We start from the raw sequence: 26,993 nt of genomic DNA on the forward strand, positions 1-26,993 counted from the left end.
GTTCTGGATGTAGGTTTGCTCGCTGAGCTGGAAGCTGTACACAATACTCGATTTACTATCTCACCACTGCATTGTATAGTTGTATATGTCCATCGCCGTGTGTAGATGGAGGGCGCTGATGATGACCTGGGGATCCGCAGTGACTTATGGACAGAAATCTAGTTTCCAGTTGCGTTACCAACTCCAAGCAGTGGGGAAGAGGTGGAATGGGGCACAGTTGGCTTCGATGCCTCAAACATCGAAGTAACACTAAAGACATGGGTTCAATTCCCATTCTACCTGAGATAGGAGTTGCCCCAGAGGGAAGGTGCAAAGGCAAGCAACACTACCCTGAAACCGGTTCTATTCAGGATGAAGTATCTGCAGAGAATGTGCCAAAGGCCTACCCTCAAGATAGACCACACGTCATTCACTCAGAGCGAACATGGTGATGTTACTAAACTAAAGCCTGAACCATAGTATCTGAGGAAGTTAAATTGTTGATTTACAAAAAACCCATGAAGCCACAAAACTGGATTATCATTTTTAAAAAAAGCCACCTGTCTTCCTTATGTGGTTGTATGTAACTCTAGAGCTGAAAATGTGTTGCTGGAAAAGCGCAGCAGGTCAGGCAGCATCCAAGGAGCAGGAGAATCAACGTTTCGGGCATGAGCCCTTCTTCAGGAATGAAGAAGGGCTCATGCCCGAAACGTCGATTCTCCTGCTCCTTGGATGCTGCCTGACCTGCTGCGCTTTTCTAGCAACCATTTTCAGCTCTGATCTCCAGTATCTGCAGTCCTCACTTTCTCCTGTATGTAACTCTAGACCCACAGCAATGTCATTCCCTCTTAACTGGCTTCTAAAACGGCCAAGTGAACTGCTAGTTGTATTCACTGTCCCCTTCTCAAGGACAATTTGGGATGGGCAATAAATGCTGGCCTTGCCAGTGACACCCACATCTTATAAATGAATAAAAATTCCTGCGACCATAAAGAGCTCTTTGTAGTTGTGTGAGTTTATGACTAGTGTTAGTTTCTCTGTACTAAAGAGGTAAATGCAGGAACTGAAAGCATAAAACCAGCAGAGCAGAAGCAGTCATTTCTGCATTAGTTAAAAGGTTGAAGTGTCAGCCATGGAAAAGTAAATATTTACTGAAAGTTGGAGTAAATTTACAGTCAATTTTACCAAGGGTGTAGTTTCGTAGACTTGCACAAAGGCAAATAATCCAACAGAAATATTGGAAATAATTGAGTGAGAAGGAAGTGATATTTACATCCTACTTTCCTCCAAGTGAATGAACGTGGTGTCTACCAGCTAGTTGAGTAGGGTGCTAGAGGTCACAAATATCATTGTCTTCTTTGAGAGCCCCTGATGTATTTTGAGATGACTGATAAGTCCAACGTTCAGTCTGCACACTCTGACATACAGGGGGACGTAGTGGTTGGAGTGTTGTGCGGACAGGTTGTTTGGAGGTCTGTGTACTCTGTCTGTCACCCAAATTTCACCGCTGCACATTGACAGTGAAGGTTCCTCTCATGCTCCATTTCTCCCTGAACAAACCTTCTCTGTTTCGGCTGGTCACAGGCTTGAGTCATACAGAACAGAAACAGACCCTTCGGTCCAACCAGTCCATGCCAACCCACCGAAGCGCAAACCACCCAGACCCATTCCCCTACATTTACCCCTTCACCTAACACTACGGGTAATTTTCCATGGCCAATTCACCTAACCTGTACATTTTTGGACTGTGGGAGGAAACCCACGCAGACACGGGAGAATGTGCAAACTCCACACAGTCAGTCGCGTAAGGCAGGAATTGAACCCAGGACTCTGGCGCTGTGAGGCAGCAGTGCTAACCACTGTGCTGCCCATATAATCCTAACCTAAACTAGTCTCACCTGACTGCCCATAATCCATATCCCTCCAAATCTTTTCTACTAATATACTTACCTGTGTGTCTTTTAAGTGTTGTAACTGTGCTCACATCCTCCACTTCCTCGGGAAATTCATTCCACACACAAACCACCCCCAGTATAAAAGATTTTCCCCTTCTGTCTTTTTAAAATCTCCCTCCTCTCACCTTAAAAGTTTGCCCCTTAATCTTGAAATCCCCCACACCTACTATTAACCCTATCTGCAGAATCATGATTTTATAAACCTCTATAAGGTTATGTCTCAACCTCCTACGTTCCAGTGTAAAACATCATTGGGGATGTTTGACCTCTTCAGGAAGGCTTTGAGAATATCCCAGAGTGTTTCCTGTCATCCCCGTGAAAGTCTTTGATTTAAGCACTCATTGAGGATGCAGGGTCAGGCTCATAAGCAACAGGTACTGCCTGGTTTTGTTAGACCTCTCCCTTGATGGTGGGTAGGTTGGTTTGGGAGAGGAGGTTGCTCTTGGACCGTGTTTCTTGCCCCTGATTTTTGGAAGATCTAGTGAAGATACCACAGGTAATACTTACCCAATGCTTCGAGGGTCTATTGTTGTCCAAATCACAAAGGAGTGTATGCTTCTGCCTAGTAACCAAACCATGGTATAGTGCATCACTGTCAAAAAGTGTGGTGCTATAAAAGCACAGCCAGTCAGGCAGTTTCTGAGGAGTAGGAAATTTGATATTTCACGCCTAAGCTCTTCAGGAAAGATGAAGAGCTTCATTCCTGATGAAGAGCCTCTCCTCAAAACGTCGACTCTCCTGCTCCTCAGATGCTGCCTGACCAGCTGTGCTTTTCCTGCACTAGACTTTCTGATTCTAATCTCCAGCATCTGCAGTCCACACTTTCTCCCTAAACTGTATCACTGCACTTGACCTCCTCAGTTCAATTAATGTAGCAAAACAATGGGTTTTACTTATTTGTTTGGGATGTGGGAAGTCCCTTTAGCCTATTAACTACGAGCAAGTGAATTAGGAGCAGGAACAGCCCTCAAGCCTGCTCCAACTTTCAATAAGATCTGTTCACACCCCATTCCCATCTACCCCAATAACCTTTCAACCCCTTGCTTGTGAAGGATCTTGTGCGTTTCAATCAAGTTACCTTTTATTTGATCTCAACCTTCCAGTTTTCCTATTCTGTCTGGTTAAAGCTTTCAAATGCAAAGTAGCAATTAGAAACTACGTTTAACCACACTATCTTCCTGCAACAAATGAATAATATCTTGGAATAATGTTGCAGGATTCTTACACAACTTTTAGGGTAGGCAGTGGTTGTAGTGGTAAAACCATGGACCTAGTAATCCAGGCAAATTGTCTGGGGTTAGGATTCAGATTCCATAATAACAGATGGTGAAATTTGAATTCAGTGAAGAATCTAGCCTAATGGCAACTCTAATGGCATTAAAACCTCAGCTAGTTCATTAATGCCCTTTAGGGAAGGAAATCTGCCATCCTTACCTAGTCTGACCTGCATGTGAATCCAGACCATCAGCAATATGGTTGATTCTAATTGCTGTCTGGATAATTAGAGATGGGGAATAAAGGGGCAGCGTGGTGGCTCAGTGGTTAGCACTGCTGCCTCACAGCGCCAGGGACCCGGGTTTGATTCCACTCTCATTTGCACATTCTCCCTGTGTCTGCAGAAATGTGCAGGTTAGGTGGATTGGTCATGCTGAATTGCCCATATTATCCAGGGATGAACAGGCTTAGGTAGGTAGGTCATGGGAAATGCAAGGTTACAGGTATGGGGAAGGGTCTGGGTGGGATGCTCTTTTGAAGGGTTGGTGTGGACCTGATAGGGCAAATGGATTGTTTCTACACTGTAGGGGATTCTATGAATTAGAATTAGCGTTATTGTCACATGAGTACAGTGAAAAGATTCCAAGTCGCCACTTACAGCACCATCTTCGCTACCTTGGAACAGATTCTTAAGTAAATGCTGTCCTGGCCAGTGATGCCCACATTCTGTGGGCCAATAGGAAAATGAAATAGAACGATGGGAATGGAATACTGTGGACCAATCAGCCAATAGCACACACCAGATCCTCCCCCCCCCCAACCGCCTCAACATACAGTTTGATCTGTTTATGTTTTCTTGTGAAGTTTCAATCCACAATCCTCTGACTCAGTGCCACTAAATGAGTTAGACTGCCACACCCACTGATGTAACAGAATAAATATAAAGGTAACTTTGAAAGGGTACGTTCCCTTTTGTTTTGATAGATATTTCCACTGTTCATTATAAATATGACTTGTATATAAATATATAGAACCAGCACCTCCGTGACTTCATCCCAATATGATTTATAGCCAGGGAAGTATTTTTGAAAAGTAGTCAATGTCTTAGAGTAAGGAAATTTGGCAGTCAATTGACACGTAGTAAGATCCCACAAAAATAAATGACTCAACAATGTATTTATATCGTGCCTTCAGCATAATTAAACATCCCAAAGCACTCCACAGACGTATTATAAAATAAAAAACATTGTACTGAGTACATAAATAGATAGTAGTTCACAATAAACCTGAAAGGAGCCAGGCAAGGTGTCAAGAGTTTTATGGAAGGAATTCCAGGGCTGAGGATCCAGGCAAAGGGAGATATACCAGCAAAGCTGGAGGCCACAATTGATGGAGCAAGGGTTTCTCAGAGAGTTGTTGGGCTGAGAGATTATACAAATAGGGAAGAATCATGCTATGGAGGGATTAGAAAGCAGGAATGAGCATGTTAAAATCACGGCATTACTTGATGTCAGAGTGCACAGGAAAGATACATCAATGGGACTTGATGTGAGCTGAAATTTTTCACAGAATCCCTACCATATGGCAGCAGGCCTTTCAGCCCATACCAACCCTCTAAGGAGTACCCCACCCCTCTATCCTATCTCTGGAACCCTGCATTTCTCATGGCTAATCCATCTAGCCTACACATCCCTGGATACTATGGCAATTTAGCACAGCCAACCTACCCAATCTGCACATCTTTAGAATGTGGGAGGAAATCAAAGCACCCGGAGGGGAACTATGGAAACACTGGGAGAATGTGCAAACTCCTCACCCGAGGGTGGAACCGAACCCAGGTCGCTATCGCTGTGAGGTAACGTGAATGTATATGGAGCGTAGAATACAGAAGACCAAACAAGCCTTGTCAGTATATTCTGGCTTGTACAATAAAAGGTCTGAACAAAGGTTTTGGCAACTGAACAAAGATGGGGCAAAGGTGGATGATTTTATGGAGGGTTGAAACAGATGGTCTTAGGGATGGAGTGAACAGGAAGTTAGAAATTCAGCTTTAATTCAGTTGTGACACCATTGCAAAGGGATAGACATGACCTCAGATTGTTCCCTATGAGAGATACAGAGACCACCATTGGGGAATGGAGTTTGGAGCTGGGAGTAAAAGCAATGTCTTTTATCTTTCCAGTAATTGGAGGGAATTTTTGGTCATCCAGTATTAACTTCAGGTAAGCACTCTGATAACTGAGCAGCAGTGGGGGAGTTGAGAGAGTAGTGGTAAGGTTGTTAACTTATAATCAGATTTTGATGTTGGTTGATGGATATTAGATTAGATTACATTACATTACAGTGTGGAAACAGGCCCTTCGGCCCAACAAGTCCACACCGACCCGCCGAAGCACAACCCACCCACACCCCTACATTTACCCATTACCTAACACTACGGGCAATTTAACATGGTCAATTCACCTGACCTGCACATCTTTGGATTGTGGGAGGAAACCGGAGCACCCGGAGGAAACCCACGCAGACACGGGGAGAATGTGCAAACTCCACACAGTCAGTCGCCTGAGGCGGGAATTGAACCCGGGTCTCAGGCACTGTGAGGCAGCAGTGCTAACCACTGTGCCACCGTGCCACCCACCAGAATCGCATGCAGTATTCCAAAAGTGGCCTAACCAATGTCCTGTACAGTCGCAACATGACCTCCCAACTCCTGTACTACTTGCCAAGGAGAAGGTGGAGACGAACTGCCTCCTTCAACCGTTGCAGTCCACCTGTTGTAGGTTGACCCACAATGCCCTTAGGGAGGGAATTCCAGGATTCTGACCCAGAGTAATGGAAGGAACAGCGATATATTTCCAAGTCAGGATGGTGTGTAGATTTGAGAGGCCTGGTCAACGACGCCCACATCCCATGAGTGAATAAATTTTTATTCTACGTACATATCTGGTGTTCACATGTATTTGCTACTTTTGTCCTACTAGATGGAAGTGATTATGGGTTTGGAAGGTGCTGTCTGAGGATCTTTGGTAAATTTCTGCAGTGCATCTTGAAATGGTATACACTGCTGCTACTGAGCGTCAATGGTGGAGGGAGTGTTCCTGCTTGTTGTGCCAATTGAAGCAGGCTGCTTTGTCCTGGATGGTGTCAAGCTTCTTGAGTGTTGTTGGAGCAGCACCCATCCAGGCCAGTGGGGAATATTCCATCACACTCCTGACTTGTGCCTTGTAGATGGTGTTCAGGATTTTGTGAGTCAGGAGGTAAGTACTGCAAGATTTCTTGCTTCTGACCTGCTCTTGTAGCCACTGTATATGGCTGGTTCAGTTCAGTTTCTGGTCAGTGGTAACCCCCAGGATGTTGATGGTGGGGAATTCAGTGATGGTAACACCATTTAAAATTCACCTACTTTTTTTGTAAAACTATCATTTAATCTTCATTACCAACTGCATGCTGCAAGCATGTCCTCAGGTTAACATCTCATCTGTAATGTAGCAGGTCTGTCAGTACAGCCCTCTCTCTGTACCACACTGGAAATGCCAGACTGTGTACTTAATCCTGGCTTAAATCCACAAACCTCAGACTCAGAGGCCAGATTGCTACAAAATAAGCTAGTAGTTGGGGAACTGAATCAAGTCTTTCCAAATTTAGCATACTACACGATAAATGCAGGGTGAACATCTCTGCACAATAATTCTTAAGTCGAGTTTCGGAAGACGTATCCTGAACATATTTTTAGAAACATTCCCTCCATTCAGATTTCCTTCAGCTCACAAAGGCTTCAATAATTCAAAGTATGACAATGAAAATACACAATGAATATAGGCTCAAAATATGTTTTACTTAATAATGTTTCAGTAATTACACCAGTTCTCAATGGTCATACCACATTGTTAAACAAGTTATAAAACTGAGCCTCTTCCTAAAAAGATGATTTAAGAATAAACTGTTTAATACTCCTCCTCCCCCTCTTCTTCCCCCTCAAAGGAGTCAATGCCAACCTCTTCATAATCTTTCTCCAAGGCAGCCATGTCTTCACGGGCCTCTGAGAACTCCCCTTCCTCCATCCCCTCACCCACGTACCAATGCACAAAGGCGCGCTTGGCGTACATCAGATCAAACTTGTGGTCCAGTCGAGCCCAGGCTTCAGCGATGGCTGTGGTGTTGCTCAGCATACACACAGCCCGTTTCACCTTGGCCAAGTCCCCACCAGGTACTGCAGTAGGGGGCTGGTAGTTAATGCCAACCTTGAAGCCAGTTGGGCACCAGTCCACAAACTGGATGCTGCGTTTGGTTTTGATGGCACCAATGGCAACATTGACGTCTTTTGGCACCACATCACCACGGTAGAGCAGGCAGCAAGCCATGTACTTGCCGTGGCGAGGGTCACACTTGACCATCTGGTTTGCTGGCTCAAAGCAGGCATTGGTGATCTCAGCCACAGAGAGCTGCTCATGGTAAGCTTTCTCAGCCGAGATGACAGGGGCGTAGGTAGCCAGCGGGAAATGGATACGTGGATAGGGAACTAAATTGGTCTGAAACTCTGTCAGGTCAACATTCAAAGCCCCATCAAAGCGAAGGGAGGCTGTGATGGAGGACACAATCTGACTAATGAGTCGGTTCAAATTGGTGTAGGTTGGGCGTTCAATGTCCAGGTTTCTGCGGCAGATATCATAGATAGCTTCATTGTCCACCATGAAGGCGCAGTCTGAGTGTTCGAGAGTGGTGTGTGTCGTCAGGATAGAGTTGTAAGGTTCCACCACAGCTGTGGAGACCTGAGGAGCTGGGTAGATGGAAAACTCCAGCTTGGATTTCTTGCCAAAGTCGACAGAGAGACGTTCCATCAGCAGGGATGTGAACCCAGAGCCAGTGCCTCCACCGAAGCTGTGGAACACTAGGAAACCCTGAAGACCTGTACATTGGTCAGCCTGTGGAATAGAGCAGGAACAATCAATCAAAGCAAGGAACTGTAATTACTGACTACTGGCAAACGTATGGGAGCTGCCCACTCACCAGCTTACGGATTCTGTCCAAAACTGAGTCAATCAGCTCCTTGCCAATGGTGTAGTGCCCACGGGCATAGTTATTGGCAGCATCTTCCTTCCCAGTGATGAGCTGCTCAGGGTGATACAGCTGGCGATAGGTACCAGTACGTATCTCATCTGGAACCAGAACAGCAGGTGGAGGTCAGTTTACAACCCAATAGGATGCAATAATAAACTTTTAAGAGTCAAATGCTTTTGCACTGAGTCGAAGAGAAGTGAATGGGGGGACTGCAAAAAAACACAAACAGAAAAGATTGACATATATAGACAATGTAACTTGGACAATAACTTTTGGGCTAGATAACTGACACTGGTGTAAAGTTGGGATTATGTTACATTACTTACAAATCCAGAGATTTTCACAGAATTGTTACAGTGCTGAAGGACGCCATTCAGCCCATCATGTAACAAAAGGAGTCTGGGTAATCCAAGATGGAGGATGGGAAAAATTTCTGGCTGTAACAGTTGCTCCTTTTTTTTAGTTGCTGCAGGGGGTTTCCTTGAATTCCAAGAGCAGCAATTACTGGTTTATATGCTGTTGCATTGTTTTGGAACTTTGGAAAAAAAAGTCAAAACAACAGCAGTTTTAAAAGGAAGAGGAACAGACAAAGGAAGCACATGGTGAGGACAGTGCAGGAGAGAGAGAGACAGAGAGAGAACCTGTACAGTTACTGCCTTTGCTGTTTGAATTCATGTATCGTTGGACATCAGAATGCATCTGGGAAAACTAACAAACAGTGAAATTCACAACTAATCTTGGAGGAACTGTTGGGCGAAGTTCACAACACAGAATCAGATAAGTTAATTGTTGTTTTAAGTGTGGCCTACAGAGAATCTGCAGTAGTGAGTAGAGTGGGTTCTTTTTTGATTATATGTTTTTGGAGATATGTCTCTTGATTAAACTTAAAATATAAGTCATAACTATGAATTTAACCTGGGGCAGTGTTTGTAGAGGAATAAGACGGTGTTAATTTCTGGGTCTGTAGATTGTGAAGAAGCAAAAATGGCCTTTGCAGTGATATGTACTTCTTGTCAGATGTGGGAGTTTAAAGAGAGTTTAAGGGTTACTGCAGATTATATCTGCTATAAATGCTGTTGGCTGCAAATCTTATCAGTTCGAATGGATCGGTTTGAGAGACAGTTAGAAGCAATAAGGAATTTGCAACAGCAACGGTATGTGATGGATGGCAGTGATAGGAAGGAGGGGAAAGTCTCAGATACAGTCACATAGATGGGTTAACTCCAGGAAAGGTAAGAGAGGTAGGCAGCTATTGCAGGAGTCTTTTTATAGATATACCCATTTCAAACAGGTATGCTGTTTGGAAAATGTAGGGGGTGATGGATTCTCAGGGGAACATAGCACGAACAGCCAAGTTTCTGGTTTTGAGACAGGCTCTAATGCAACGAGAGGTACTTCGGGTACCAAGAGATCAATTGTGTTAGGGGATTCTCTAGTCCGAGGTACAGACAGATGACAGTGGCCAGCAGCGAAAAAGCAGAATGGTGTGATGTTTCCCTGGTGCCAGAATCAAGGATGTCTCAGAGAGGGTGCAGAATGTTCTCACGGGGGAGAGGGGCCAGCAAGAGGACATTGTCCACATTGGAACCAATGACATAGGAAGGGAAAAGATTGAGATTCTGAAGGGAGGTGACAGAGAGTTAGGTAGAAATTTAAAAAGGAGATCCTCGAAAGTAGTAATATCTGGATTACTCCCAGTGCTACGAGCTAGTGAGGGCAGGAATAGGAGGATAGGGCAGATGAATGCATGGCTGAGAAGCTGGTGTATGGGAGAAGGATTCACATCTTTGGATCATTGGAATCTCCTTTGGGGTAGAAGTGACCTGTACAGGAAGGATGGATTGCACCTAAATTGGAAAGGTAGAAATATACTGGCAGGGAAATTTGCTAAAGCTGCTCAGGAGGATTTAAACTAATAAGGTGGGGGGACCCAGGGAGATAGTGAGGAAAGAGATAAATCTGAGACTGGTACAGTTGGGAACAGAAGTGAGTCAAATAGTCAGGGCAGGCAAGGACAAGGTAGGACTAATAAATTAAACTACATTTATTTCAATGCAAGGGGCGTAACAGGGAAGGCAGATGAACTCAGGGCATGGTTAGGAACATGGGACTGGGATATCATAGCAATTATACAAACATGGCTCAGGGATGGGCAGGACTGGCAGCTTAATGTTCCAGGATACAAATGCAACAAGAAGGATAGAAAGGGAGGCAAGAGGGGAGGGGGAATGGTGTTTTTGATAAGGGATAACATTACAGCTGTGCTGAGGGAGGATATTCCCAGAAATACATCCAAGGAAGTTATTTGGGTGGAACTGAGAAATAAGAAAGGGATGATAACCTTATTGGGATGGTATTATAGATTCCCTAATAGTCAGAGGGAAATTGAGAAACAAACTTGTAAGGAGATCTCAGCTATCTGTAAGAATAATAGGGTGGTTATGGTAGAGGACTTTTACTTTCCAAACATAGACTGGGGCTGCCATAGTGGTAAGGGTTTAGATGGAGAGGAATTTGTTAAGTGTGTACAAGAAAATTTTCTGATTCAGTATGTGGATGTACCTACTAGAGAAGGTGCAAAGCTTGACCTACTCTTGGGAAATAAGGCAGGGCAGGTGACTGAGGTGTTAGTGGGGGAGCACTTTGGGGCCAGCGACCATAATTCTGTTAGATTTTAAATAATGATGGAAAAGGATAGACCAGATCCAAAAGTTGAAGTTCTAAATTAGAGAAGGGCCAATTTTGACGATATTAGGCAAGAACTTTTGAAAGCTGATTGGGGGCAGATGTTCACAGGTAAAGGGAAGGCTGGAAAATGGGAAGCCTTCAGAAATGAGATAACGAAAATCCAGAGAAAGTCTATTCCTGTCAGGGTGAAAGGAAAGGCTGGTAGGTATAGGGAATGCTGGATGACTAAAGAAATTGAGGGTTTGGTTAAGAAAAAGAAGGAAGCATATGTAAGGTATAGATAGGATAGATCGAGTGAATCCTTAGAAGAGTATAAAGGCAGTAGGAGTATACTTAAGAGGGAAATCAGGAGGGCAAAAAGGGGACATGAGAAAGCTTTGGTAAATAGGGTTAAGGAGAATCCAAAGGGTTTTTACAAATACATTAAGGACAAAAGGGTAACGAGGGAGAGAATAGGGCCCCTCAAAGATCAGCAAGACGGCCTTTGTGTGGAGCCGCAGAAAATGGGGGAGATACTAACCAAGTATTTTGCATCAGTGTTCACTGTGGAAAAGGATATGGAAGATAGAGACTGCAGGGAAATAGATGGTGACACTTTGCAAAATGTCCAAATTACATAGGAGGAAGTGTTGGATGTCTTGAAACGCATAAAGGTGGATAAATCCCCAGGATCTGGTCAGGTGTACCCACGAGTTCTGTGGGGAGCTAGAGAAGTGATTACTGGGCCTCTTGCTGAGATATCTGTATCATCGATAGTCACAGGTGAGGTGCCGGAAGACTGGAGCTTGGCTAACATGGTGCCACTGTTTAAGAAGGGTGGTAAGGATAAGCCAGGGAACTATAGACCAGTGAGCCTGACATCAGTGGTAGGTAAGTTGCTAGCGGGAATCCTGAGGGACAGGATGTACATGTATTTGGAAAGGCAAGGACTGATTAAGGATAGTCAACATGGCTTTGTGCGTAGGAAATCATGCCTCACAAACTTAATTTGAGTTTTTTGAAGAAGTAACAAAGAGGATTGATGAGGGCAGAGCAGTAGATGTGATCTATATGGACTTCAGTAAGGTGTTTGACAAGGTTCCCCATGGGAGATTAATTAGCAAGGTTAGATCTCACAGAATACAGGGAGAACTAGCCATTTGGATACAGAACTGGCTCAAAGTAGAAGACGGAGGGTGGTGGTGGAGCGTTATTTTTCAGACTGGAGGACTGTGACCAGTGGAGTGCCACAAGGATCGGTGATGGGTCCTCTACTTTTTGTCATTTACAAAAATGATTTGGATGCGAGCATATGAGGTACAGTTAGTAAGTTTGCAGATGACACCAAAATTTGAGGTGTAGTGGACAGCAAAAAGGGTTACCTCAGATTACAACAGGATCTTGACCAGATGGGCCAATGGGCTGAGAAATAGCAGATGGAGTTTAATTCAGATAAATTCGAGGTGCTGCATTTTGGGAAAGCAAATCTTAGCAGGACTTATACACTTAATGGTAGAGTCCTAGGGAGTGTTACTGAACAAAGAGACCTTGGAGTACAGGTTCATAGCTCCTTGAAAGTAGAGTCGCAGGTAGATAAGATAGTGAAGATGACGTTTGATATGCTTTCTTTTATTGGTCAGAGTATTGAGTACAGGAGTTGGGAGGTCATGTTGCGGCTGTACACAACGTTGGTTAGGCCACCGTTGGAATATTGTGTGCAATTCTGGTCTCCTTCCTATCGGAAAGATGTTGTGAAACTTGAAAGGGTTTAGAAAAGATTTATAAGGATGTTGCCAGGGTTGGAGGATTTGAGCTATAGGGAGGGGCTGAACAGGCTGGGGCTGTTTTCCCTGGAGCATCAGAGGCTGAGGGGTGACCTAATAGAGGTTTACAAAATTATGAGGGTCATGGATAGGGTAAATAGGCAAAGTTTTTTCCCTGGGGTCGGGGAGTCCAGAACTAGAGGGCATAGGTTTAGGGTGAGAGGGGAAAGATATAAAAGAGACCTAAGGGGTAACCTTTTCACACAGAGGGTGGTACGTGTATGGAATGAGCTGCCAGAGGATGTGGTGGAGGCTGGTACAATTGCAACATTTAAGAGGCATTTGGATGGATATATGAATAGGAAGGGTTTGGAGTGATATGGGCCAGATGCTGGCAGATGGGACTAGATTGGGTTGGGATATCTAGTCGGCATGGATGGGTTGGACCGAAGGGTCTGTTTCCATGCTGTACATCTCTATGACTCTATATCTGCACCAGCTCTTCAAATGAGTATCGTTACCCACTCTGACTGTTCTCTGGACTAGTGAATTTTGAACAGTTTTAAATACATAAATAAAACTAAGTTTTGTACCAAGGTTCTTTGTACCTCAGATGGCACCATGTGTGGCAACATTATTAACTTGTCACTGTACTCTGTACTTGAGTCCATGTGACGATAAAACCTAAATATGAATATGAATCTGAATCTGCTCTGTCACTATAACTGAGCATTACACTGGTGGTGGTTATGACGCAGAGGTCGAACCCCTCTGTTAATTAAAACCCATCCCCCAGGAAAGCTCGCCTTGCCCTATAATCTGTGAGTGACAGAGAACTCCTAAATCCCACTATTTAAAGAGAAATAACAATTTATTTTCCCAAACTCTAATAGTGAACGTTAAACAAAAAGTATTCACAAATCCAAGCCCTCCTTTTCTTAACTACTTACTATCTGACCCCAACTCTATAAAAAAGGTTGTTCCAGTAACACACTGATTAACTTAGTCTCAAGACCACACAGGCTCTGTCTTCTCTGTTGTCTTCAATCTTCAGCTACTGATCTCCCTGGGTCATCATTTCTTTTTACTGTGTGTCTATTTCACATGAAAAGGTACCTTTGATAGAGAGTGTCTTCTAATTTCTTTGAGAGCATGATTTTAGATGGGTAGTTAGCTCTCCAGCTCAGCGGCAGTTGCTCAGCTGATCAGTGTCAGTTGCTCTCTGACCAATTTTCAAAATGTCCATGTTTTTGTACCGCCAACATTGTACTGTCTCATTGGTTCGATATTGTCAAAACAATAAAGTCAAACTCAATTGGATTTTAGTATCCTGGGCATAAATTAAACTGATTGGTTAAGTTATAATTGTTGTCAAAACAGCAGCCAAAACTCAGGTATCCATTTAACAGCTAATTGTTACATGTATCTATTTTGGAACAGCTCATCTCCCAGCCTTTCCATTTCAGGCAGCTGAGCCTGCACTTTAAGTTTACTTCAAAGTTTAGAAAACACTTTCTATTTTAAAGTGAACATACATGCTTTCGACTTCGTAACATTGTGAAAACACAAATAATTTCCTAGAACCCTTCAGAGAGGACACCAGTCATACTTAACCTGGTCTAACCTATATCCTGGGGACGAGTTACAAAAACATACATAAATGCCTGACCTTGAGCAGGTTTATAGGATTGAAATAAATATTTCCTGTCCCTACACACAGCAGGCTCCAGAATGAGGAATAGACCCACAGTGTAATTAGTTGATCTGAGGGCAGGACATGCCTTGACAAATAACTGTCAGTTGAAGACGGCAGTTGAAAGTTGAAGAAATATTCATGGCATTTGGGATAATTCCTTGAGGAGATGGTCAAAAGAACTCTGTATTACTGAAAGTAATGAATTAATGTGAATTTACCTACAATTTATAATACCACTTAGGCCTTTCAGCTCCACTGGTCTGTTCAGATGCTTACAACATGCAATAGTTCAGGATCTCACGTTATAAGAAAATCGCGCAGTATTTAAACCAACGGGACCAGGATCATGTTATAGTCAATACAGGTAAGGGGAAAGTTCGCGTTCTACAAATAACAGTCCAAATTCTTCAATTGCGTTAAAGCTAATTCGCGTTGATGAAACACGCGTTATAGCAGAACCGACTTGGTCTCTTTTCATCATGTACTTATCCAATTTCTCCTTAAATTATCCCATTGATCTCAGTTACTTCATGTAGTAATGCAAGTACTGCAGCTGTGTTTGTACAAAGCTGGCACGGTGGCTCAGTGGTTAGCACTGCTGCCTCATAGCGCCAGGGACCCGGGTTTGATTCCAGCCTTGGGTGACTGTCTGTGCAGAGTTTGCACATTTATCTTGTGTCTGTGTGGGTTTCCTCCCACAATTCAAAGATGTGCCGGTTGGTGAACTGGCCAGGCTAAAAGAACTCAGTATTCCTGATGAAGGGCTTTTGCCCGAAACGTCGATTTTACTGCTCCTCGGATGCTGCCTGAACTGTTATGCTTTTCCAGCACCACTCTAATCTAAACTCTGGTTTCCAGCATCTGCAGTCATTGTTTTTACCCTGTTAGGTAAATATGGGAATGGGTCTGGGTGGATTACACTTCAGAGGGTCGGTGTGGATTTGTTGGGTCAAATAGCCTGTTTTGATATTGTAGAGAATCTAATTATCAAGCTTCTGTGTTCAAAACATTCTCCAGCTAAGGCGTTTTCTCCTGAATACCCTCCTGATTTATTTGTGACAATCTTTTATTTACGGCCATGTGTTTTGTTCTCTCACATAAGTGGAAACATCTCCATTTCCATCCTATTGAGGAGCTTCATTACTTTGAAGAGCTCTCTCCCGGTCATTGGTCAACCCTTCTCTTTATTCATTTGGGGTGCCTCAGTCTGTTCAGTTCAGAGCCAGGTTGTATCTGGAGCAAGTCGATTCCTAGTGACGGGTTCAAGCTTGATAGCAGCAGCGATCCAGAAGGGGTTTGAACATCTGGAAAGGCTACACACGTGAGACTCTCAGGGTAACCAAGACTCCAGGCTTGGGCCTGACTCCAGGCCGTGGCTAGACCTTGGTGCCTGCATCATAGGTTCTCAACACCTTTATGGAGATAAGACATTAAGATCTAGACGTTTTTCTTCCCTTCTGGCTTATGTTTATTTATTGTATAGTTTTCACTATTCCTATATTGGAATACACATGACAGTAAAATCTAATTCTAATTCTAAGAAGGATCAAAAGCCAATACAAACCGATCACAGTGGGCTCCAGATCCACAAACACAGCCCTGGGTACGTGTTTGCCAGATCCGGTGTGACTGAAGAATGTTGTATAGGAGTCATCCGCAACTCCACTGGATTTGTCGCCTGTCATCTGCCCATCAGGCTGGATACCATGTTCCAAACAGTACAGCTCCCAGCAGGCATTGCCCATCTGGACACCAGCCTGGCCAACATGGATGGAGATACATTCACGCTGTAGAATGAAGAAAAGCATCATGAGTCTCAGAAACAATGCTAAGGAACAAGAAGAATGGACACAAAAAGAACAATGTTGCCCCAGAAATCTTGTTAGGCCACTTTTAGTCAGAGTGGTAGTCCCTATACACCATGTACTCCCTGTACACTCATGACTGTGTGGCCAAATTTCGCCCTAACTCCATCTACAAGTTCACTGACAACATCACCGTTGTAGGCCGGATCTCAAACAACTACGAGACAGAATACAGGAAATACAGGAATATATTAGTGGCAGGGTGTAAAGACAAGTCAGAAAAATGTAAGAGCTGGTCATTGACTTCAGGAAGTGGAGTGGAGGGCGTGCCCTGTCTCTATCAATGATGCCGAGGTGGAGATGGTCAAGAGCATCAAGTACCTAGGAGTGACGATCACCAACAACCTGATTGATGCAAAGGTCAAGAAAGCACAACACCACCTCTACTTCCTCAGGAAGCTGAGGAAATTTGTCATGTCTATAAAGACTCATATCAATTTTTATAGATGCACCTTAGAAAGCACCCTTTCCGGATGCATCACAGCTTGGTATGGCAACTGTTCTGCCCAGGACCGTAAGAAACTGCAGAGAATGGTGAACACAGTTTAGTCCATCACGCAAACCAACCCTCCTTCCATTGACTCCCTCTACACTCCTCACTGCCTTAGGAAAGCAGACAACATCAAAGACCCCTCCCTCACCGGTTATAATCTCTTCCAACCCCTTCCATCGAGCAGAAGATACAAAAGTTTGAAAACACATACCAACAGGTTCAAGAATAGCTTCTTCCCTGTTGTTATTAGACTTCTGAATGGACCTCTCAAATTTTAAATTTAATGTTGATCTCACTCTTTGTCTCTCTGTCCTATTACCCTAATGATCTTTCTCTGGTATGATTGTACTGCATGCAAAACAAACTTTTTCACTGTAGATGCGACATTAATAAATCAAATCAAAGTCTATTATCCACTCACCACCGACCACATAGCTTACAGCACTGCATAGTCTCTTCTCTCTGTTCTTCCTTCTCCTGACCTTCAGTGCTGACCTCAGACCACCCACAGCAACAAGTTCTGGCCACAGTCTGACCACATCTGATCTGGAAATGGTCAGAAGGCAAGAGCACAGACTGATCCCACAGAGTTAAATCAACACAAGCCTGCACTTATGAGAAGGAAAGAGTAGATGGCCAATCCATTTCAGACTGAGAGGAGGTGAAATGTCTTCACTGAAAGGAATCATTGAATTCTGTACCCCAGAAGGTTCCTAATCCATTGTTGAATATGTTTAAGACTGGGATAGGCAGATATTTGACTTCTCATTGAATCAGGGGTGTTTCGGGCATGGGTAAGGAGCCCAGGATTGACCATGATCGTATTGAAAAGAGGAGCAGATTTGATAGTACGAATGCCCTATTTCTGATCCTTTGCCTTGTTTTCTGATGAAAAGGTCACATACTTTACGAATGATCTATGCACCCAGGCTCTGAACAGTTTTAAGCATCTTACAATGTATTATTGAATGCTGAGCATCTGGGCCAAGAGAGAAAACAAAAGTTCAAAGCAGTGGAAATATGACACCACTCCGTTATAAATACTCAGCTTAATAGCCAGTTACAGACAGTTCATTTACACTGAGATAAACCACTGTCTTTCCAACTTTTGCTGCCATTTTCACAGAAGGTCACACTTCATGCCACACTCCGCAATCTAAGCTGATTCTAAAAGTCTCTTCCTCGAGTTATTTCACTCCCCTGCCTTGTCCTATATTCTCCAGGCTGATAAAGCTCAAGGTTTATGTTGCTCTAATTCTGCCTTCTTGCCCATTCTTAACTTTCTTCTCCCCAAGGCCGTACCTTCAGCCATCTAAACCCCAGGTTCAGGGGTTTCCACCTCAATACTCGCTATCCTTTGGGGATCCATTTAAATCCTATAACTTTGACCAAACATAAAGACACCTGTTGTAATATTTCTTCCTTAGCTCCGCTGTTTTATATTGTATTACCCTCCCATAGAGTTCATGAGGATGCTTTGATACATTGGTAAGGTGTTCTATCAATACAAGCGACGTAATCGAGGCCAACAGTTCAGTGCATTACTAAGGGAGTGTTAAACTTGCTGTTTCTTAAACAAAGCATGTTGACGGGCTCAACCCAGAGTCTACCCAAGGTCACTGTTTGAAGAAGAACAGGGAGTGTTGTTAATGCCCTGGTGAAAATGAACATCTACACTTATGCATTTGGATTTATTTCCTAGAGTCTAGGGAGCAGCAAGGCTCTTCCGCAGTCCTGGTTATTGGCAACCTCTTTCACTTTAGCTCAGAGAAGATCCTCCTCAACTGGACTTCGCCAAGCCTTCTTTGGCCAGCCCCATCTTCTTTATTCTTTTCCCATCAGGTGGTGTCCATTCTGCTGTCATTCTGGTAGACCGTACGTCTCAAAAGTTAGATACATGTCCTGCCTGTCTCCGTCATCTCTCGAGCATCACATCCCACATGTGCCTCTAACCAGATCTCTGTGGCATTTTCCCATTTGAATGTTCTCTCCCTAAATGATGTCCAGGATTGGCCTTCGCCTTGTTTCTTTATGGGTTGGCTATAACACTTCCTTATACTACAACAGTGAGCGTACTTCAAAAATAATGAATTAGCTAGACAGGAAGCTCTGACCATGTGAAAGGCGCAATACAAATGCAATGTTTTTTCACATTGGACCATCTCTCAATGGTGCAACTGTTTCTTCTCCTTCACATCCAAGTGTTACGTCTGGCTCAATGTCATCTCTGGGTGAGAAGGCTGGGGGGTTTAAGCATCAGCTCAGCATGTAGTGTAAGCTAAGATTCACAGTGCAGTACTGAGGGAGTGCTACAATATCAGGTTTTTTTTTAAGATTAGATTACTTTACAGTGTGGAAACAGGCCCTTCGGCCCAACAAGTCCACACTGACCCGCCGAAGCGCAAACCACCCATACCCCTACATTTACCCCTTACCTAACACTACGGACAATTTAACATGGCCAATTCACCTGACCTGCACATCTTTGGACTGTGGGAGGAAACCGACGCAGACACGGGGAGAATGTGCAAACTCCACACAGTCAGTCGCCTGAGGCGGGAATTGAACCTGGGTCTCTGGCGCTGCGAGGCAGCAGTGCTAACCACTGTGCCACCGTGATTCTATAATCTTCAATCAGGGAAATACTTTTGTCTTTATCTACCCAGTTTTTTCCTGTTAATATTTTAAAGATTTAGATCAGATTATCCGTTAAACTTCTAAATTCTAGAGAAAATAAGTCTAATTTGTATAATCTCTCTTCTCATAACTTAATCCTGGAAATCCAGGTACAATTGCTATTGAGGCTGGGTCATTAATATACTTAAGGCTGAGACAGACAGATCTTTAATCAGCAAGGGGAATCTAGGGTTCTGGGGAAAAGGCAGGAAAGTGACGTTGAGGATTATCAGATCAGCCATGATCATTGAGTGGCAGAACAATCTCAATGGGCTGAACATGGTGCTGGAAAAGCACAGCAGGTCAGGCAGCATCTGAGAAGAAGGAGAATCGACATTTGCTCTTCGGATGCTGCCTGACTTGCTGTGTTTTTCCAGCACCACACTCTCGACTCTGATCTCCAGCATCTGCAGTCCTCACTTTCTCCTCAATGGCCTGAATGACCTGCTTCTGCTCCTATCTCTTATGATAATTTGGGAAAATGTGGCAACTACATTACACAGCAAGCTTGCAAAAACAGCAATGTGACTAATGTAATGGCTAAAGGACAGCTATTGACAGAGATCTAATCTGCTCTCTTTCCAAATTTGGGCGATACAGTGACTCAGTGGTTAACACTGCTGCCTCACAGCGCCAGGGACCCATGTTTGATTCCACCCTCAGGTAAATGTCTGTGTGGAGTAGGCACATTCTCCTTGTGTCTGCGTGGGTTTCCTCCCACAGTCCAAAGATGATAAGGTTAGGTGGATTGGCTGTGCTAAATTGCCCACAGTGATCTGGGATGTCCAGGCTAGGTGGGTTAGTCATGGGAAATGCAGGATTACAGGAATAGGGTGGAGGGTGAGGCTGGGTGGATGCTCCTTGGAGGTTCGGTGTGGACTTGATGGGCCGATTAGCCTGCTCCCACACTGTGGGGATTCTATGATTCAAATATTGACATCTGAGGGATTGGAAGGGGCCTTGGTTTAGTACACCTCCTGGAAGACTATCCTTTAGCATTGGGAGCAGCAGTCCAGATTATATGCTGAAACATCAGCAGTGGGACTTGAGCCCCATGATTAACTGGTCAGAGAAGTGAGTGATATCCATCAAATCGTATTTGGCAACCAGTTCGACGACTCAACTCCTCCACCGTAAGAAATGGAAACAGGAGTAGGCAATTCGGCCCATCTGCTCCACTATTCAATAGGATCACGGCTGACCCAACATTCCTCACATCCATTTTCCTGTGTCTTCCCCATAACCCTTGATTCCCCCAACTAATCAAGAATCTATCTCAGCCTTAAATAGACGCAAGGACTCTGCCCCCACAGCTCTCTGTGGCAAGGAGTTCCCGACTCTCAACCCTCTGAGAGAAGAAATTCCTCCTCATCTCAGCCTTAACTTGGTGCCCCTTTATTCAGAGAATTGGCTACATTGGTGTGCTGTGTACTGAATCTACCCAGGAAGTGTCCAGAGGGGAGGGAGGTACCAGAAGCTTTGGTGTTTGCACCTCAGCATAAATGACAGACTTCACAAGATTGCCAGCTGTTGAACCTGGATCAATCATTTCTCACTAAGATTTCTGTAAAATTCCCTAATTGTCAAAGATTTGGAGATTAGATCAATCACTCAATAACTTCAAATGCAATGTCAGTAGATTGTTATACGAGGAAAAGGGCAATTAAATCATATTAAGGAGATTTCAGTCATGATTTAATATATTATTTGATAAATTAAGTTCAAGGGTTTAAATAATCTATTTCTGTTTTTACATTTTTGGGATGTGAGTCTCACTGCACTGGGCTTGGCCATTCCTAATTGCCTTTGAGAAGCTGCTGGTGAAGAGATGGATTGACTAGGATGATGATATTCACCATAGTTTAGAACAATAAAGGAGAATCTCATAAAAACCTAGAAAATTCTAACATGATCTACAGGATAAACACAGGAAGCATGTTTCCATTGACTGGGGAGCCCAGAACCAGGGGTCACAGTTTAAGGATGTGGGGTAGGTCATTTAGGACTGTTGTACTTTCAAATAAACCTGTTGGATTATAACCTGGTGTTGTGTGATTTTCAACTTGGTCCACCCCAGTCCAACACCGGCTCCTCCACATCACATTTCAGACTGAGATGAGGAGAAATGTCTTCACCCAGAGACTGGGGAGCCTGGGGAATTCTCTGTCACAGAAAGCAGTTGAGGCCAAAACATTGAATGTTTTCAAGAAGGAGTTCTTAGGGCTAAAGGGATCAAAGGTTATGTTGAGAAAAGGGGAACAGGGGACTGAGTTAGATGATCAGCCATGATCACATTGAACGGTGGAGCAGACTCAAAGGCCTGATTGTCTACTACTACTGCTCCTCGGATGCTGCCTGAACTGCTGTGCTCTTCCAGCACCACTAATCCAGAATCCTGTTTCCTATGTTGTTAACATGGTCTGTCTTATTCAGTCACTGCAGTCCATATGGTTTCGGTGGACACACGGTTTTAATATTTCTGTAATGATTGGCATCTTGCTGAGCAGATCGCTGGAGGGTCTAACTCACACATGGGGCAGCAGATTAAATTAAAAAAGCATTGATGGCATGTCGGCCGACACCAGTTGGACCAGCATTTGTTGTCCAGGCATCACTCAAAAGCCGACCATTATTGGGATCTGGAGTTACAGGGAAGGACAGCAGATTTCTTTCCCTAAAGTACATTCGTGAACTCAATAGGTTTTTACAAAAATCAACATTACATGATCACCATTACGCTAGCTCTTAATTCCAGATTTCATATGATTCAAAATTCACCACCTTCCACAATGGTATTCAAACCCATATCCCTAGAACGTTAACCCAGGATTAAGGATAACTCATCCAATAATATTACCACAATGTCACTGTCTCTCCTTCAGATTTACTCCTCTGAAAAGCATTGAACATAAGAACTAGGAGCAGGAATAGGTCATTCAGCCCCTTGAGCCTGGTCCATCATTTAATATGATCAAGGCTGATCTCACTTTGGCCTCAATTCCACTTTCCTGCCTGCTCCCCATAACTTTTGAATGCATTATTAATTAAAAACATATCCATCTCCTCCTCTGAGAGATGTAATTCCACCCCTTTGTCTTCCTCCACCCATTATCTTAAAACAGTGACCTCTCGTCCTGGATAACCCCACAAGGGGAAACATCCTCTCTACATCTACATTGACAATTCCCTTTAGCATCTTATTTACCTCAATTAGATCTCCTCTCATTCTTTTAAATGACAAAAATGTGTACAGACCAAAAATGCTCAATCTCTCTTCACAAGACAAATTATTCCCCTCTGGAATATGAGCTAGCTTAGATTTTAGGATGAGCTGAAACTTGCACTTTGCAAAGATTGGCACTTTATTCCAACCTTGCTCATTCATTGAATTAAACCGCCATTGTGGAACTAGGAAGCATGTTTCTGAAGCATTAGTCTCAGCCTCTGGATCATTAGCTCAGTAATGATTGCCTTCCTACCATCGGTTCCTCACCCAAGAAGAACATCAGCTTTTGACTGGGAACAATGCATTTTATAACCCTGCAATGAAGCACAAAGTGGGGAACACGCAAGAGCTGAAAGATGTCCCAATGCGGGAGAAGGGTCCTGCAGATAATGACTATCATCTTGGAATTGTAATTGAACTCTTCAACTACCTGCATGATCATTTTGCTGTTCCAGAGTGATGACCAAGAGTGGAGGCTAAAGTAAGTTTAAGCTGTGACCTAGCAATCTTCTGTATCACTGAAGGCTTTATGGTCACAGAGTCCACAATGCTCTAGAATTGTTTTGGAGCCTCCAGAATTTAAAGATTAATCTCCAAATCACTGCTGCAGGCAAAACCACTGAGCAAAATCTCACAGCATTAAAACAAGGAGATACTATAGGAGTATTTAAGGAGTTTTAAGTTAAGTACATGAACAAGCAAGGAATGGAGGGATATGGACCATGGGTAGGCAGAAGAGATTAGTTTAATTTGGTGTCATGTTTAGCACAACATCATGGGCCAAAGGATCTGTTCCTGTCCATTCTACGTTCTATGTTCTAAGGTTCTCTCCATGGTTATGAAAATTAATTGAATCTTGCGGGAAAGAGAGGCGTGTGGCTGAAGCTTTGTTCTCATCAGGACAAACACAAGAATGCCAAATTTCAAAAGACCACAATAATGTATACTGGAGAAAAGGATGCTATATGGCTGGTAATTGACCCTGATTGGCCAATGCATTGCCTAGGCTCCCGAGCATCCAGCAAATTCAATGAAGGAGTGAGGCTTGAACATATTCCTTTTGTTTGCAGAGAATGGGTCTCTGCCTCTGAATGCATGTCAGTTCCAGCAAGTGTAAATGAGCCCCGTTATACAAGCTCAATCTTACTTTGGTTGTTAGTGAATACGTGAGCACACTCAGGATTCTGCAGCAGTTGCAATCCAAACTAATGGTAGACAGATTGTTTTGAATCTATGATACACAGGGGAGGCTATTTGATGGGAGGATTTTTGACTGGCAATCTGTAAAAAGAAATCATTTTGCTTTTGTAATTGGATGGCAAAGAGGGGCACAGTTTGGATAAATTGAACAAACAGCAATGGGAATGTTGGGAGGGTGATAATGCTGTCACTTTAAAAAGGTTATTTTGTCCTTGGTTTTTTTTGAAGAGAGATCGTGAAAGCAGAAGTACCGAAGAGTCTAGTTTAACGATGGAAGGAGAGTGGCCATTTCTCCCAGGTCAGGTTTATTTCTAGTTTTCTTTCAGGTGTAGCAGTCACAAGATGTGTGAGTCCAGGGGAGTTGTAAGATTTAGTAAAGAATTCCTCTGACTTTCTTCTGAAATCTCTCTCTGGATATTTGTTCCGTGCTGCCTGTAAGAATCTGTGTTTTAATTTACCTTTTTGCTAAGGGGCATGTTTATGGGATGTTACAGTTATTGGAACAGTTAGTTAGTAATAGCTACTGTATTGGGTAGTTAAGTTTTCTAAGTTCTGCTTTCTTTTGTTCATGCTTCAGCTGTAGTGTTTAAATAAACTCTGTTTTGCTTAAAGCCGAGTGATTTGACTAGTTGCATCCATTTCACATCTACCTTTAAAATAAGAAAGGTTAGGTCCTAGGCTAAAATATTTTGAGTGGGTCCGGCCTGATCCGTAACAGGAGGGTGGGGAGCATCCTGGAATCTATCCAGCCAAAATTGGCAGTTCTACCACAGTTACACACAGCAGCTGCACACAAACTCCCTGAGGCCCAATACTTTGTTTAACTTGTGGCTAACACAATTGGTTTAATGATTAAATGCTGCAGCAATTCACAGACAAATCAGCTCCACTGGGCATACCTTGCCCTTGCTACCAACCTGCTTTCAGGGACCAGAAATTAAGGGAAAAAATATTTCAGTAAAACACACCAAATAAAAAGGTCAAAAGGGTTTCTGAGTTTGAAAAATGCACCTAACAGCTTATTATCCAAGTGGATGAAAGGCAGACTTACATTTATATGGCACCTTCCTCAACCACAGAAGCCCCAAACTATTTTACAGCAATGATGAGCTTTTGAAATGTATTCACTGTTGTAATGTAGGAAATTGGGCAGCCCTACTGTGGCACAGTGGTGGCACGGTGGCACACTGGTTAGCACTGCTACCTCACAGCGCCAGGGACCCGGGTTCGATTCCTGCCTTGGGTGACTGTCTGTGTGGAGCTTGCATATTCTCCCCGTATCTGCGTGGGCTTCCTCCGGGTGCTCTGGTTTCCTCCCATAGTCCAAAGATGTGCAGGTTAGGGTGGATTGGACATGCTAAGTGTTAAGTGCATGAGTCAGGGGTAAATGTAGGGCAACGGGTCTGGGTGGATTACACTACTGAGGGTCGGTGTGGAGTTGTTAGGCCGAAGGGCCTATTTCCATACTGTGGGGAATCTAATCTAATCTATTGATGCACAGTGAAATCCCAGTCATCAAAGACTATTGCAAGAAAAAGGATCTACGGCCCATTGAGTCTGCACCACTCCAAAATAACCACCTAACCATTCCAATCCCATTTCCCAGCACACAGCCCACAGCCTCTCACACCTTGGTTTCGCAAGATCTCAACTTCTTAAATATGACGAGGATTTCTGACTTAACCACCCTTATAGACAGTGCATTCCAGATTCACACCACCCTCGGATTCTCCTTACATCTCTGCCCCTTACCTTAAAACTATGGCCCCAGTCATTCACCACGGGGAAACGTTCCTTCCTGTCTACCCAGTCATTGCCCCTAATCATTTTATAAACCACAGTCAAGGAAAACAACACCAGTCTGTCCAATCGGTCTTCATTGTTAAAATTCTCCAGCACAGGCAACATCCTGGTGAATCTCCTCTGCACTCCCTTCAGTACAGTAACATCCTGTCGATACAATGTGGATGATATTTATCTTGTTGCTAATGACCAGATTTCTTGTAGTGTTTTGGGGGTGGGCGGTGCGGAGGGGTAAATAAATATACATGAGGGCTCCATGGTTCTTTTTTGAGGTGTCACCGGGATCCGTTCCATTCACCCCCGCAGGGTTCAGTTCAACGGCACATTTGAGAAAGGGCACCTTCACCAGTGCTGCACCCCACCTCCAGCGACTGGCATTGGGCACGTTGGATTCTGTGCTACATTGCCCAGAGAGACCGACAACTTCCTAACCTGAGTACGCTAGCCACTGAGGCACAGCTAACATCTACACTGTCCCTGGATATTCAATGGCATTACCACGTTCAGGTTCACAACAGTAAAATGCTGATTGGGGGTGGCTGAGGTCACACTGAAGACTCAACCGGGGCAAACGCATGAATATTGTGGCTACAAAAGCAAATCGAAGTTTGGTTCTTCCGTGATGAGTTACCAAACTCCTGAATCCCTTTCCCACTCCATCACCAGCCTGGGTGAGTGCTGTCTCGATGCTGAGGAAGGTCAGCACCATTCAGGACGACACAGCCCATTTGATTGGCACCCCACCCACCACCTTCAACGATGTGGGGGTGCCAGTGTTAGACTGGGGTGGGCAAAGTCAAAGGTCACACAACACCAGGTTATAGTCCAACAGATTTATTTGAAATCACAAGCTTTCGTTGTGTTGGACTATAACCTGGTGTTGTGTGATTTTTGACTTTGACCATCTTCAACATAAAAAAGGGGAGGCAATGGCCTCGTGATAGTATGGCTGGACTGCTCCCCCAGAGACCCAGGTAATATTCTTGGGGACCTGGGTTCGAATCCCGCCACAGCAGATGGTGGAATTTGAATTCAATAAATATCTGGAATTAAGAGTCTAATGAGGACCATGAGTCCATTGTCAGGAAAAACCCATCTGGTTCACTAATGTCCTATAGGGAAGGAAACTGCCATCCTTAACTGGTCTGGCCTACATGTGACTCCAGACGCACAGCAATATGGTTAACCTTTAACTGCCCTCTGGGCAATTAGGGATGGGCAATAAATACTGGCCTAGCCATTGACACCCTCATCCCATGAATTTACTCCCTCCACCAGCGACACGCAGTGGCTGCAGTGTGTACTATCTACAAGATGCACTACAGTAACTCACTGAGGATCCTTTGCAAAAGTTTCTAAAAGCCATCTAATGGGACAAGGGCAGAAAACAGATGGGA

General features: G+C 43.8%; 1 protein-coding gene across 2 annotated transcripts in view; it reads right to left on the minus strand.

Annotated features, from left to right (window-relative positions):
* Positions 1 to 6,965: 6,965 nt before the first annotated feature.
* LOC122551811 (tubulin alpha chain) overlaps positions 6,966 to 26,993 on the minus strand; it is a 48,402-nt gene continuing 28,374 nt past the window's right edge. The window contains exons 2-4 of one of the 2 annotated variants that reach the window (XM_087989353.1): positions 15,898 to 16,120; positions 8,157 to 8,305; positions 6,966 to 8,071 (exon numbers count right to left, since the gene is read on the minus strand). In XM_087989353.1, the coding sequence (XP_087845479.1) occupies positions 7,094 to 8,071; positions 8,157 to 8,305; positions 15,898 to 16,120 (1,350 nt within the window). In that variant the 3' untranslated portion in view covers positions 6,966 to 7,093. Of the gene's footprint in view, positions 8,072 to 8,156; positions 8,306 to 15,897; positions 16,157 to 26,993 lie in introns of those variants that run through there. The other variant, XM_043694291.1, reaches the window with a different exon arrangement.

This window comes from Chiloscyllium plagiosum, unplaced genomic scaffold (genome assembly GCF_037043375.1).
Source record: "Chiloscyllium plagiosum isolate Xiang-an unplaced genomic scaffold, Cpla_swu_hap1 HiC_scaffold_7, whole genome shotgun sequence".
NCBI classification, from domain to species: domain Eukaryota; kingdom Metazoa; phylum Chordata; class Chondrichthyes; order Orectolobiformes; family Hemiscylliidae; genus Chiloscyllium; species Chiloscyllium plagiosum.